Source organism: Bubalus kerabau, chromosome 7, assembly GCF_029407905.1.
Source record: "Bubalus kerabau isolate K-KA32 ecotype Philippines breed swamp buffalo chromosome 7, PCC_UOA_SB_1v2, whole genome shotgun sequence".
Taxonomy (NCBI): Eukaryota; Metazoa; Chordata; class Mammalia; order Artiodactyla; family Bovidae; genus Bubalus; species Bubalus kerabau.
The window spans coordinates 109353391-109369482 of NC_073630.1; the positions used below are offsets into that span (position 1 = coordinate 109353391).

Below are 16092 nucleotides of genomic sequence, written 5' to 3' on the forward strand. Positions count from 1 at the left end.
TTCCCATCAAAGGAAATTCATCCTGCGGGTGCTCCCAGCTCTCTAGAACGTTTTCTCCTGCTACAGAAACATCTGAGCCATGCCCCGAGTGAGATTCTTCATTTCAAACAGAAAAAGTGTGATTTCTCAGTTACTGGAGACATGAAGAGTCTCATCAGGTGAAAATGTTGTTGGACTGTTTGCGAATACTTTAATGTGGATGAATACATGTCTTCTCATATTTTGATAATCAAACTGTCCTTTCTTCCTGGGCTTGGATGAAGTACAGAGAGTCCAAGATGAAAAGCTTATAGAAAAGAAGTGCTGTCATGTACTTTTGACAGGACAGCCTGCCTGACTGCCTGACTTCCTATGCCAGGACTCTAAGCTTTGGGGTGCCTTCCCCTGCTCCCCATCTGCAAGTCCCGCTCTGCAGGTCCTACAGCACAGAGGTCATGGCTTCAAAGCCAGGAAGCTCAGGCTCCAACTAGGTTTTCCTGCCTTCTTGCTGTGGCCATTTGGGGTCATCATTAAACCTCTCTGAGACTGAACCTTTAATCTTTAACATAGAAAGTAATAATATCTATTTCCAAGAACTATTACATGAGTTAAATGAGATCTTGGCTGACATCTATTTAGCATCGGTTCCAGGTACTGTTTCAAAGCGCTTGACATCTATTTCCTTCTCTAAGCCTTGCAAAAGCCCCAACCAGCCAGGTGTCATTGTAATTTCATTGAATAGGTAAGGCAATGGCTAAGAGAGGGTCCGAAACTTATTCAAAGTTCCACAGTTGTGCACGGTGGGACTGGAAGGCAGGCTCAGGCAGCCTGACACCAGAACTAGAACTACAGGGGCTGCTCTGTGCCCCGCCCTCGGGAGTTCATTCTGCTATGATAGAATCACATTTCTCTCCTCTTTTTAATCTCTCATGGAATTCCAGTATGAGGTCCTTAGTATTTTGTAGATTAACAATAATTATTGTGATGAAATCACAGTCATTAATATTAGCTCTGCACATAATGTGCCAAGAAAGAGCTACTGTCCTAAGGCAAACATGGAATATTTACAAAAGTTGATTGCAAGCCAGCCACAGAGTAACCTTAACACATTCCCCATAGGAGAAATTTCAGAGTTACTTTCTACTCACACAACAAAATAAAAATCTCAGTGAGTGACAAGAACAAAGACGCATCTACTGGAAATTGAAAACATTATTCTAATTAATTGTTTGGAGTATGGAATCAAAATGAAAAATTATGTAGAAACAGTAACATTGAGAAAGTGACATACTAAAATTTTTCAGAATATTGGCAGACCTGTATTAAAAGAAAAAAAAATGTATGAATAAGAATGGGACAAAGCAGAAATCAATAAAACTGGAAAGCAATAAAATGGATAATAGAGCTTAGCCTTGCAAATAAAATCAGATGCAACCTTTTGAAAATGTTATCTGAAAGAGAGAGAGCAAAAATGACATAAACAAAATTCAATCAAAAGAGAAGATATAAAGAATAGGCATAAGGATATTAAAACATAGTTGTATGTGGGGCTCCCTGGTGACTCAGCGGTAAGCAATCTGCCTGCCAGTGCAGGAGACACAGGTTCAATCCCTGACCTGGGAGGATCCCACACGTCACGGAGCAACTAAGCCTGTGTGCCACAACTGTTGAGCTGTACTCTAGAACTCGGAGCCTCAACTACTGAGCCCAGGTACTGCATTTACCGAAGCCTGTGAGCCCTAGAGCCCCTGATCTGCAACAAAAGAAGCTACTGAAATGAGAAGCTCTTGCCCTGCAGCTAGAGAGTAGTCCCTGCTCTTTTCACAACTAGAGAGAAGCCCATGCAGCAACGAAGACCCATAAATTATTTTTAAAATTATTTTTAAAAAGCATTAAAAAAAGAAAAAGCTTAGTTGTATGTATATTTGTGTGTATGTATTTGAATGTTGCAATGAAATGAATGATTGTATTGAAAAGGCAGCAATTTTAAAAACAGATGCAAAAGGAGACAGATGAGACTGTTAATTAAAGAAGAAACTGATAAAATATCCTCCAAGAATTTCTTTCTGGAAAGACTAGGTTGAGATGGTTTTACTAGTGAGGTCTTTTGATACTTTAATTACTAATGTTATATATCATCTAACCTAGGCAGCATATTAAAAAGCAGAGATATTACTTTGCCGACAAAGGTCTGTCTAGTCAAGGCTATGATTTTTCCAGCAGTCATGTATGGATGTGAGAGTTGGACCATAAAGAAAGCTGAGCACCAAAGAATTGATGCTTTTGAACTGTGGTGTTGGAGAAGACTCTTGAGAATCCCTTGGACTAAAAGGAGATCCAACCATTCTATCCTAAAGGAAATCAGTCCTGACTATTCATTGGAAGGACTGGTGCTAAAGCTGAAGCTCCAATACTTTGGCCACCTGATGTGAAGAACTGACTCATTGGAAAAGACCCTGATGCTGGGAAAGATTGAAGGCAGGAGGAGAAGGGGACAACAGAGGATGAGATGGTTGGACGGCATCACCAACTCAATGGACATGAGTCTGAGCAAGCTCCAGGAGTTGGTAATGGACAGGGAAGCCTGGTGTGCTGCAGTCCATGGGGTTGCAAAGAGTTGGACACAACTGAGCGACTGAACTGAACTGAGGATGAGTAAAAGATGAAAAGAGATTTAAAAAGTATAGATTAAGCATTAAAAGTCTAGATAAATCTCATCTCTGGCTGTAAGTATATAAATATAAATAAGACACTAATGAATCAAATTCAAGAACATTTAAAAAATGTTCGATAGTGACCAATAAAGATATATCCCAGGGATGTGAGGATGGTTTAACACAAGGCATTCTAATAGTATACCATATCTAATAATTGATTGTCAGGTAACAAAGAAGCATCATTAGCCTAATAAAAACTAGAAGATATTTTCCACATTGCTGATAGGCTATAGAAACTAAGATGAGATATATAATTCCTAACCAAGATAATATCTATTTTAAATTGAAAAATTAACATATTTAAATTAATGATAAAACACAATAAGTATTTCCAATAAAACAGGAAAAAAAAGATGCCCCCTGAAGTCAACATTATTAACATAGCCTGGTCAACGAAATTAGACATGAATGTCAGTAAAACAACAAAAAAGGAGAGATTAATTATCAGAAAGGAAGAGGCAGAATTGTCAGTCTTTACAGATGCTATCAGTAATCACTCATTTGAATTGTCTGGATAAACAAATAAGCAGCCAGAAAGTATAAGAAAGTAAAAGAGAGTTCCAGACTAACATATATAATCAGTAGTTTTCCCATATTTTGTTAACAACCAAACGTAATGGAAAAAAACTCCAGTAGCAGCAAAAAGATAGAAGATAACTATAATTAACAAAAAAACTAATCCCCCTTTTGCTTATTGAGAAATACAATAGCAATAAAAATAACTGAGTGATAATAAGAAAATCTAGATAAAGAGGGAGGCATCATGTGTTTCTCAGTGGAAATAATGAGTTATGAAAAACAATCTTAATTGGGTTCAAACAGCTTAACACAATTCCAGTCACAGCTTCAAAGACTTTTTTGTGTTGAGCTTCAAAGACTTTTTTGTGTTGAAAAGGAGGAAATAGTTTTAAAGTTTCCATGGGAGAATATACAAGTGAGTGTTTCCAGCACAGTTTTGAAAATCAACACTAGCAGGGACAGTATCAAACATACAATAAAGTTACAATCGTGAAAACAAAGTATGGACCCTAGAATAGAAACGAAAGAACAAAGTGGATAGCCCGGAAGCAGAAACTCATGTATACTGTGAATATCATGTGTACTAAAGAAACCTCAAAAGTCAACAGAGGAAACGCTTGGATTAAAGAGTAGTTTAGGAAAAAGTGGCAAGAGAGGTGGGAAAAAGATAAGTGCAAATGCCTCATACCACATTCTAAAATAAGTCAAACGATTTTAAGAATTAAATTTAAAAACTAATACCATAGATGACCCACAAATAAATACAGATAAAAATTTATCGTATTCCTAAGAAGAAATTTCTAAGATAAAAACCAGTGGAAGAAATCTCAAAGGAAAAGAAAGACTTCGTTATATTTAACGATATATTTTTTAAATCCACACATTGAAAATAGAAAGGAAACTAAATGTAAAAATAAACCATGCCATAAAAATATATGCCACAAATATATCAAAAGGTTAATAAAAGCTAAAGAGGTTGTAAAAATTACTAAGAGAGTCATTAGCATCGGTAATGAACTCCTCAAAGACACCTGTATTCTAATCTCTGGAACTGTGAATATCAAATTATGTGGCAAAATATTTTTTTGCAGTTAAAGATCTCCAGATGGGAAGATTATCCTGAGCTATCTGGATGGGCTGCGATCACAGGTGTTCTTATAAGAAGGAGGCGTGAACTAAGCATGATGCCTGCCATATCAGTAAATAAAGGATGTCATGGCCATCAGTGAATGCAGCCATCCCAATGACAGTGAGCCCTGAGGGAACTTGAAACAGAAACAAGGACTGTCCACCATCTAGCTGTCTTCAGGACTGCAGCCACCTCTGATGGTAAACCTTGAAGAAACTCAGGATGGGAAAACACAGGATATTGACCCCAGACAGCTGAGGTGCATATCAAAGGAATGAGTTCAGTGAGCTCAGACTCTTACATCTTCCCATACATAGAAGAGTGCTAAATTCCTTAGCTTGGGACAACTGGTTTTCTTTTAATTAGCAACAATCTTTTGATGTTTCTACTTCCTGCCCTTTGTTGCACAAACTCCTATATATTTCAGCTCCTTCCTTGCCTCCTCGGAGCAATTTTCTCAGGTTGAGATGCTATCTCCCAGGCTTGAAGTCCTAAGAATGTCCACAGAATAAAACATAGCTCTCAACTTTGAGGTTGTGAATTTTTTTTTTTTTCCAGTTGACAGAGACAAAGGGAAATGTGACCAAAGAAAGGAGAGGAGGAGGCAGTGTGACCACAGAGTCAGAGATTGGAGCAACGGGGCCACAAGCCAAGGAATGCCGGCAACCACCAGAAGCTGGAAGAGACAGGATTAGACTCCTCCTCCTCAGAAGGGCCCAGACTTCCTGACACCTTGAATTCATCCCAGTGAAACCAGTTTTTTTAGGGGAACTGCTGACTGAAACCACCTGCCTTGGCCAGATCCGACGGTAACCACTTGCAAGAGTCATCTTACAGTCGGAGGTCCTGGTAAGGAACTTGGAACTAACAAGCTACCACCAACAGGAATAATTCAGAAAAGGTCAAAAGGAAAAAGGAGATGCCAGCCCATAAATCTTACCAACCTCCCGGAATCCTTCTCACTGGAATCTATCTTGGCCAAGCGATGCCTGCATCACTAGGAAGGACCCTGGGTCAGAATGATTGGCCAGAGACAACCCAGAAACTAATCCCATCACCATAAAACCCGAGACTGTGAGCCACGTGGCCAAGCAGTTCCCTTGGGTTCCCTTACCCTGCTGCTCTCCACCCGGGCGCCCCTTCCCAATAAAGTCTCTTGTTTTGTTAGCACATGTGTCTCTCTGGACAATTCATTTCTGATTATTAGACAAGAGCCCACTCCTGGGCCCTGGAAGGAGGCCCCCTTCCTGCAACGCTTTTGAACTTCTGGGGTCCAAGAATAAATTTCCATCTCATTTGTGGTGATTTGCACCAACAGAAAACTAATGCACTTATGAAATATCCAACCTTGCTAATAAGCACAGAAACACAAAATACTATTTATTCTAAAGCAACACTATTTTGCTTTTGCCTATTAAATACCCAAGTTATTTAAAATGCTTCAGATGACAAAAGGATAATGACACAGTGTGCTCTTGTGTGCTGCTGGTGGGAAAGCAAATTGAGGTGGCCTTTGGAGAAAGATTTGATATACCTGAAAGCCTTAGATAAATGTATATTCTTTGACCTGTTGTTTTCATTTTTAGGGTGCTAAACCACACAAATAGAGTGAATAATGATTTATGTAGAAGATTATTCATCCTAAGTTTAAAAATTCAGCATTTCAATAATAAACACAATTGAAATGTCCAGCAAATAAAAGAATAATGAAACAAATTATGGTAACTCAGAATAATGTGCAACTATTATTAAAATTATCTTGATAATTATTTTAATGACTTGTTCACAACATGGTGTTGTGAAATAACCAGCTTGAAAAAGGTTAGGAATGTAATGAACCAAATGTGTTTGTGTGTGTGTGTATAAATTTATCTGATTGAAAAACAACAGAAGGGACTTCCCTGGTGGGCTGGTGGTTAAGACTCTGCACTCCCAATGCAAGGGGCCCAGGTTCAATCCCTGGTCAGGGAACTAGAGCCCATATGCCACAAGTAAGATCCAGCACAGCACAAAAATCAAATAAATATTTCCCTATGACTGATTCATGTTGATGTTTGACAGAAACCAACACAATTCTGTAAAGCAATTATCCTCCAATTTAAAAAAATTTTTTAAATAAAAAAAAATGTGAAAAAGCCTTTGAAACTGTTAAAGTGTTTATCTAGCAATGGTGAGATATAGACATTTTAATGTTTTTATTTATCAATTTCTTCTGTACTGTGGAATAATAGATATGGATGCAACATAATCATAAAAATCAAACAAGTTAAAAGAAAGGAGTTGAGAGATTTACAAAAAATATCTGTTTCCATATGGTTCACGTTAGTGTAAATTCAGGAACAGCAAAAGCATTCAATAATGGGCAATAGCTATAGTGCACCTTTGTGATGGAATATAATGTAACACTGAAAATGGATTTATGAGAGAAATGACTTTGATAGGATGGTGATTTTTTTTACCATCTGAGCTACCAGGGAAGCCCAAGGATGGTGATTTTTTAAAAAGCAAAACACGAAAAAAAAATAAAAATAAAACAAAAAGCAAACACGAAGCTAAGCACAATGTTATCTCTATTGCATAACAGGTAGATAGAAATATAGACAGTAATAGATGTAGCTGCCTTCCTTAACAGGGCAGAATTTCAAGTTGCTTTATTTCCTTTTTTGTATTTCCCTTGTGTTTCAAGCTAAGCACTAAACATTTGTATAAAGGAACCAACTGGATGTAAGTCGTGTGTGAAGCGTGTCCCCACTGGAGCACTGATGAACTCCGAGCTCCCACTTCTTTCTTGGCCGGATCCTCAACAGGATCGAATGCTCTCCCACACATATGAAACCATTAATTCATGACCTGAAGCTGTTCCTGTATCTCCTCACACTTCTGCCTACAATTTTTATCTCAGTTCCTTTCTTCTTTATCATTTTAGGAGAAATAGCTAATTAATATGCTTTTTGAAATATTTTTGGAACTATAAAATGTCACATAAACGTTCAATCCCAAAGTGTTTTATGATGCATCTTTGATTAACTTCAAGGCACCAGCATTAATTCCTACATTTATTTCCCTCTCTTGCCTTCTGGCGTCTGTTCTAAAAGCCTTCTTGCTACTTCCTCCAGCCTCTGCCTTTCAGAGCAATTGCCTGCATTGAAGCACAGCTTTTCTCTCTTTAATTCTCTTTTAGAAACTCGGTTGTCTCTTTGAAGGTAAGTGAAATTCTATTAAAATAGAGAAAATGAAATGCTGACACTTACTGAAATAACTGTGGCTCTCACTTGGCTGGAGTATTGCAAATCCCCAAAGAGATGAAAGAAAATTTCCCATTTGACATCCTTTCCTGTATTAGAAGCCCCAAATCCATCTTTCCTGAGCATGAATATGAAAAAAACAACAACAAAAGACATTCACTGAGTTACTCACATATCCTCCAAGACTATCTGAAATAAATCCAATCTGATGGGAAAAGACAGAAGGATGAATAGCATTACCTTCTCAGCTGGCTTGGGATCAGAAAGTGGGCATGGGTGCTGTGCTCCTTGGCCAGAATCCTGCTTTTGAGCTTTGTTGCTGCCAGGAGAGACAACCCCCTCCTGGGAGCCCAGGTACCTGGGTTTTGAATCAGTTCTGCTTTTAAGTTGCTCTGTTTACTTGGGCAATTCATTTCAATGAATCCCTGCAAAGTTGCTTCTCCTCCAGGGCTCCCTATCTTAGCATCTGCTACCGCCATGCTACCTGAGTGATATGCCAGAACCCGGAATTATCCTTGACTCCTCTTCCCTCAGGCCCTACATCCCATCACTGTCTAAGCCATCTCATCCACCCATCCCTTGCCTACTGCTATCACTCTAATCCAAGCTCCCAGCATCTCTCCTCTGGACCAGCGCAATTTCCCTGGGCTTTGTTGGGATCCAGTCCTTTCCTCAAAAGTCTTTTTTTTAAGTGCTCGTCTTATTCTGTCATTGCCTTACTTCAACCTGTCAAGGATTTCTCATTGCTCTTCGACAAAGATAAACCTCCATAGGCACACAAGTCCCCATGTGAAAAAGGGCCCACAGGCTGACCCAAACCCAAACAATTTTCAGTTATTTAAAAATTAAGAAATGTGACATAAGAATTCAGACTTCTAGCTTCTCTTGAAAATTGGATATGACTCAGCTGGTAAAGAATCTGCCTGCAATGCGAGAGACCTGGGTTTGATCCCTGGGTTGGGAAGATCCCCTGGAGAAGGGAAAGGCTACACACTTCAGTATTCTGGCCTGGAGAATTCCATGGATTGTATAGTCCGTGGGGTCACAAAGAGTCAGACAGGACTGAGTGACTTTCACTGTAAATGCTATGACCTTAGTCAAGTAGAGGTTTTCCTGGTGGCTCAGATGGTGAAGATTCTACCTGTAATACAGGAGACCTGGGTTTCATCCCTGGGTTGGGAGGATACCCTGTAGAAGGGAATGGCTACCAACCGCAATATTCTTGTCTGGTAAATTCCGTGGACAGAGGAGCCTGGCGGGCTACAGTCCACAGGGTCACGAAGAGTCGGACATGACTGAGCGACTAACACACATAAGAGACAGTCAAGTACCTGTCGGGGAAATAGTAGCAGTACCTATCTACCCTCACTGGACAGGTCTACAGTCTCCTCTGAGCCTCCTCATCTTACTCACCCTTTACTATACTCACTGTTCAGGTGTGTTGCCTTTCCAGCAGCTCCTCCCTCTCCCTCTCGGTGCTCCAGTTCCCCTAGGGTTTCTGCCTGTCAACAAATGCCAGGGCCTTCACTTATACTGTTCCCTCCACCTGGAACACCCTTCCCAACTCTGCTTCTTTCCCTCTTTCTCTCTCTCCACCACTTCCCCACCTGGATAAATCCTATTCATCCTCAAGACATGAGTTTGAGTGTCATTTCTGCCAGAAAACCATCTTGGACCCCCTATTCTAGGACAATGCCCTACTTTTACCCCATCATGCTGATCACTGGTTAACTGTCTTTCCTGTAAGCTCCCCAAGGGCAGGGAGTAGTCTGAAATCCTCAGCTCATAACCAACAGCCACCAGCCCAACACCTGTCCCAGAGCAGAAGCTTTCTAAATATTTTCTGAATGAGTGAATCAACTTGAAACCACTGGGCTTAGTATACATACACATCAATAAGACATGACCTACTACAGGACAAAGCAGAAACAAGCAGAAATAACAGCATGGACGGGTATGCATAAGGTGTTCATTCTGGGGACATGCTGAACTGGTCACTGTCTGCCAGAGATGTCCCCTTGGAGGAATTTATGATGGAGTGGAGATTGGGATTTGGGATTTACGAGCATTCCTCCCCAAGGAGGACACTGGCTCATGGAGGTGGGTGACCTGTCCAAGGTCACACAGTCCCTGCAGATGGTGAGCAAGGTGAAGGTACAGACTGTACCTGGCTCATGTTTACCATCAAAGCAGCTCCAGCACCCAACTGAGTGATTAGCAAGTGCACGGAGTGAGTGAACGGATGAGTGAAGGAAAAGAGAAGATAGAGGTTCAAGAAAGAGCTGAGACCTGCTCTGGACTGAATGACACCCCATCAAATTCATATGTTGGAATCCTCACCCCCAGGATTATAACGTTAGGAAGTGGGGCCTTTGGGAGGTGATCAGGTCATGAGGATGGAGCCCTCATGAATGGGATTAATGCCTTTAGAGGAAGACACACAAGAGATGACCTCTCTCCCCAATGTGAGGACACATTGAGACTGTGGCTGTGGGTACAAGGCAGGATGAGCCCCTCGCCAGAAACTGACCATGTGGGCACCTTGATCTTGGACTTCTAGCCTCCAGAACTGTGAGAAATAAGTTTCTGCTGTTTATAAGCCACTAGTGTATGGTATTTTTGTTGTTATTTTTGTCAGTCACTCAGTCGTGTCCGACTCTTTGTGACCCCATGGACTGTAGCCCGCCAGACTCCTCTGTCCATGGAGTTCTCCAGGCAAGAATACTGGACTGGGTTGCCATTTCCTCCTCCAAGGGATTTTCCAGACCCAGGGATCGAATCCATGTCTTCTGTATTGCAGGCAGATTATTTACCATATGAGCAACTGGGGAAGCCCATATAGCAGCCCCCAAAGGACTAAGACCCCTGTGGTCCTTGTCCTGGTTCTGGGGTGTGTGTCCTCAGTTACTAAGTTGCATCCGACCTTTTGTGACCCCACTGTAAACTGCCAGGCTTCTCTGTCCATAGAATTTCCCAGACAAGAATACTGGAGTGGGATGCCATTTTCTTCTTCAGAGGATATTCCTGACCCAGGGATCAACCCAAGTCTTTGGCATCAGCAGACAGCTTCTTGACCACTGACACCAGGGAAGTCCTGTGGTTCTGGCACCAAACTCCTAAAACCCTTGGTATTTCCTAATTGATGAGTTTATGTCAGTGAGGTTACTTTTGGACTACACCTAAGGATGGGGGCTTGTTGCCAGGTGAATCAACCAATTAATTAGAAAGTTGGAACTAAATAGAAATTAGTTGGAATTAAATAGAAAGTCTCCCCTCTAGACATCTGGGGAGGGGAGAGAGGCTAGAGATTGAGTTCAATGCCAATGACCAATGTTTAATCAATCATGTCTATAGTGAAACCTCTGTTAAAACCCAAGAGGATGGGATTTGAAAGGCTTTCTGGTTGGTGAACATATTTTTAAAACATGGAAGCCCCATACCCTTTCCCTACACCTTGCCCTAGGCAGCTCTTCCATCTGGCCATTCTTGAGTTACATCCTCTTATAATAAACCATTATGTAGTAAGTAAACTGGTTTCCTGAATTCTGTGAGCCACTTTTGCAAATTAATTGAACCCAAGGAGGGGTCCTGGGAACCTCTGATTTATAGCCTGTAGGTCAGAAGCACAGGCAAAGACCTGGACTTGAGATTAGCATCTGAAGCAGGTTCAGTCTGGTGGGACTGAGATCTTAAGACCTGTAGACTCTGACACTGTGTATGGGTAGATAGTGTCAGAATCGAGTTGAAGTGTAGGACACCCGGGCTTCCCTAGTGGCTCAGCGGTAAAGAATCTACCTGCAATGCAGGAGCCTCAGGAGGAGCGAGTTCGACCTCTCTGTCGGGAAGATCCTCTGGAGAAGGGAATGGCAACCCACTCCAGTATTCTTGCCTGGGCAATCTCATGGACAGAGGATTCTGGCAGGTTAACAGTCCATGGGGTTGCAAAGAGTTGGACACAACTTAAGCGACTTAGCACACACGCACTCAAGCAGGACACCCAGCAGGTGATGTAGGGAAAGGGTCCACAGGGCGTAACTGGAGTCAGAGTCTTAGTCACACTCCCAGAGAATCCAGAGGGTCCCATCTGGACTGTGTAGGATGCACCCCACGTGTAGGAGTGCAGGCAGGCAGATTCAGGTTCTGGCTTCAGCTCCAACAATTTTTTTTTTTTTACTAGTTAGTTCTACCCCTTACCTCTCTCAGCTCATGTTTCCACGCCTATAGATATGAGCCACTCACAAAGCAACTGTCGGGTATGAACGGCATTAAACATGTGCTTTACTCAAGCACCATTGATATGAGCGTTTGTTAGGTTTGTTTCGGTTGCCGCCTGCCTCCTGTTGGGGGCAGCCCAGGGCAGGGTTGGTCAGCCCTTCTCTGTTCAAATGGCCAGAAGTGGTGGCCATTCAACACTGACCTTCAGCCATGGTTTATTCTCCTCCCTCCTGGTCCTCTTGGGGAAGGGGGAAGGGGATGACTCTGCTTCCTTAGGAGGCATCTTCACCATTCTCCCTCCCTCATCCTCCCCGGACACTCAGGCAGCAAGGCTGTGGATTCCATCGCCCCTCCTCTCGCTCCTCTGGCAACGGTTTCAGTTCCCACCTCATCCTTCGCTGGCCAATAGCAAGTCCCAGCTAGGTCACTCTCCATCCTCTGACTCCTCCCCCTCTAGCCCACACCTGCCCCCTATCTCCCCAGAGCCAGCTTCTCACTCAGGTCTGGCTAGGTCACTCCCCTGCTCTAGTGTCGCCCAGGGCTCCCTACTGCCCCAGGAGGAAGTCCACTGCAGCTCCGTGAACAGGTGCCTTGCCTCTCACATTCCCCGTGCCCAGTCTTCTCTCAGCCCCCAAGCCGCTCCCAGGTCTCTCATAGCCCCATTCCCATCTCAGGGCCTTTTCTTTAGTTATTCCCTTTCTCTTCAGGGTCTTCTCTCCAAACCCCTGCCTCACCTGCCTAACTGCTCGCCCTTCAGGGCTCAGTTTAGAGGCCACCTCTTCTGGGCAGCCCCCCTTGATCACACGCATCCCCACCCCAACCTGGGCGAGGTGTTCCTCCTTGCTGAGGCCACGCAGCAAGTACATGGTTGTGCTGGGATTTAAAGTCAGGCCTTCCTGCTTCCAAAACCGAAAGCCAACCACCAAAGACTGTGCAATTAGATATGAATGTGGGAAAGAATTCTATATTCTTTCTAGTTTTTGCCATTACAAAAAAAAAAAGCTGCAGTAAGCATTTGTGTATATATTTTTGTACAAGCCTAATATGAATTTCCCTGGGATAAATGCCTGCTAGCACAATTGGTAGGAGGTATGGTAAAGGAATTTTTAGCTTTTGAGAAACTACCAAATGCTTTTTCCTTAATGGCCATGTCATTTCACATTCTCACTAGCAATTTAAGAGTGATTCAGCTCTCTGAATGATTGCTAGAATCTGGTGCTTTTACAATACATATTTGCCAATGGATCAGTGGTAAAGAATCTGCCTGCCATGCAGGAGACACAGGAGTTGTGCATTTGATTCTTGGGTCAGGAAGATTCCCTGGAGGAGGAAATGGCAACCCACTCCAGTATTCTTACCTGGAAAACAATCTCATGGATTGAGGAGCCTGGTAGGCTACAGTCCATGGGTCACAAAGAGTCAGACACAGCTGAGCAACTAAGCACATGGGTAAGAAAGACTCAGGAGTGAGGTAGAGCTGAGCCAAACACTGGAGAGATGCCCAAAATATATTAAATGAAGACAGCAAGTAGCAGAACAATGTATTCGGTTGGCCAAAAAGTTCATTTAGGTTTTTCCATAAGATATTATGCAAAATATTTATGGAAATATTATGGAAAATATTCCATATTATGGAAAACCCAAATGAACTTTTTAGCCAACCCAGTGTATGGAGTGATTCCATTAAAAAAAAAACAAAAAACAAAAAAACTACGTGTATATAAGTTATCTAAGCAAAGTCAAAGCCTAAATGAACATAAGTGATCTCTTAACAACAGCCATTGGGCAAATGGATTCATACATTCTGTACGTTTTGAATTGGTTTGTATATTCTTTATTTTCTAAAAAGATAATCAAACCCAATCAAAGAAACTCAGCAACAACTTTTCTCCAATAATAAACGAAATGCTTGAGTGCTCAAGAATTCTGAGGCTAGGGACAAGGTTTTGGAGGAAGGGCTCCCCTCTGACTGCCCTTGGTCTGGCACGGGACACAGGGATCGGGGATGGTGACATGAACTGAGAACGAATGTGTTTGGCTGGGAAGCCGCACTTACCTTTCCCAGCAGCTCCGGGAGGCCTATCAGTTGCCCTGCGAAGACGCCGACGCAGATGAAGATGGCGGTCACCTGCCCCAGAGAGCCGCGCATCTCCTTGGGCGAGATCTCACTCAGGTACATGGGGAGCGCGCTGAGGGCGATGCCTGTGGAGGAAGCATGGCGGCCGTGAGAGAGCTGTCTCCTTCACAGAAGTTGCTGGTCACGGTACCTCCTTCCCCTTGGCACTTGACAAAAATAGCGCTATAGCCACAGCACCAATCAACCTGCTTCAAGTTAGGTTGGATTCACACCAGTTTCTAGCCTTCAGGGAACCCTTCCTGTGAAGGGCTGCCCCAGTTTATAAGCTGAGCACCTCATGCATTGCATCTCAGCCCAGGATAACTTTCTGGTTCCGCACCCAAGGCAAACACACCTAAGGTGCAAAGAGACAGCATTATCTCCGAGGTGACGACATAAATCAGATGCTATTTGAATTTTTATCCCCAGCACACATATTGAGATCACCGGTTCTCATGGAAAAATCAAGCGACCACAGATTAGTTTGGCACATGGTTGCTTAGGAGCTGCAGAATAAGAGGAACCTGCAGGATTCAAGTCCCACAGCCCCACTTTCCTCTCTAGGTGGCCTTAGAAGTAAACTGGCTTCTCCTGGCCTTTGCTTTCTCATCTGTGAAAGAAAGGTCATAACTGTCTATTCCTATTGGGGTGGGAACACTAAGACTACATACAAAGCATCTGGCTCATGTGGGGTCATTGAATGGACGTTTGGGAAACTCTTAGGTCTTCACCCTGACACAATTGCTACCCTCTAGGGATAATTATCATTACTTCCCTGGTGTATCAGGCTTCCCTTATAGCTCAGCTGGTAAAGAATCTGCCTGCAGTGCGGGAGACCTGGGTTCTACTCCTGGGTTGGGAAGATGCCCTGGAGAAGATAAAGGCTACCCACTCCAGTATTCTGGCCTGGAGAATTCCATGGACAGTGTAGTCCTTGGGGTTGCAAAGAGTCAGACACGACCAAGCAACTTTCACTTCACTTCACTTCCCTGGTGGCTCAGATGGTAAAGAATCTGCCTTCAATGCAGGAGACCTGGATTCAATCCCTGGATCAGGAAGATCAACCCGGAGAAGGGCATGGCTACCCACTTAAGTATTCTTGCCTGGAGAATCCCATGAACAGAGGAACCTGACAGGCTACAGTCCACGGGATTGCAGAGTCGGACATGACTGAATGACTGACACTAACACAAAAAGCTAATAAGGAAATGACAGGGCTAGTAGAAAAGAGGGGACACGGGTTGTGGTGAAGGACAGTAAGCCTGCCTCCTTCACAGGGTGCCTGTGCAGACTGAATCCCTGGCAGCCAGGGGATGCCCAGCAGAGGGCCAGGCATGCGGATGATGTCAATTAATGGAGACCCTTCTGACTTGTCCGTTGTGAAGTGATATGGAAAACTGAGATGCTGATGGCTCAACAGGTGAGGAGATAGCCGCTGTACGATGACCAGCTCATCCCAATTTGCAAGGGACCAACTTGGCTTTAGGGCTTCCCTGGTGGCTCAGTGGTAAAGAATACGCCTGCCAAGGCATGAAACACAGGTTCTATCCCTGGGTCGTGAAGGTCCCTTGGAGGAGGAAATGGCCACCCGCTCCAGTATTCTTGCCTGGGGAATCCCATGGACAGAGGAGCCTGGCGGGCTACAGTCCATAGGATCACAGAAGAGTCCAGCACAACCTAGCAACTAAATAACAATGACAACATCTGGGCTTTAGCACTGAAAGTTCTGCATCCTGGGAAGATTCCGAGTTTTAGACAAACAAGGATGGTTGATTAACCGGGGCCCATGTGCAGGCACCAAGCACCTCCCACACCTGAGTGGACCCTCTCAACCTATGACCGCGTTGCCTGCCATATTTCCTGCCCCTTGCCCCCAGGTGTTCCAACCATAACGTTTCAGGATTCTCCAGGTTCATTCTGATCGTGGGACACCAGGCTTCGCTGCTGTTTCTCCCAAGCGCTCTGTCCTCACAGCTCCACGGGTGGATGCTCTCCTATCCCTCCTGTCTCAGCTCAGCCTCACTACATCCTGTTAATGGGACCTAATGAGACCTAAGGGGGTCCTTTGCAGACGTAGCCAGGTTAAGGTGAGGTCACACTGGATTAGACTGGGCCCTCAACCCAGTGACTGGTGTTCTTACCAGGTGGTAAGACACTTGGAGACACAAAGGG

The 16092-nt window shown here is 43.4% G+C and overlaps 1 protein-coding gene across 1 annotated transcript in view; it reads right to left on the bottom strand.

The window, feature by feature from the left end:
* SLC2A9 (solute carrier family 2 member 9) overlaps positions 1-16092 on the bottom strand; it is a 215134-nt gene that overhangs the window by 157028 nt on the left and 42014 nt on the right. The window contains exon 5 of the mRNA XM_055589105.1: positions 13861-14006. Within this exon, the coding sequence (XP_055445080.1) occupies positions 13861-14006 (146 nt within the window). The remainder of the gene's footprint in view (positions 1-13860; positions 14007-16092) is intronic.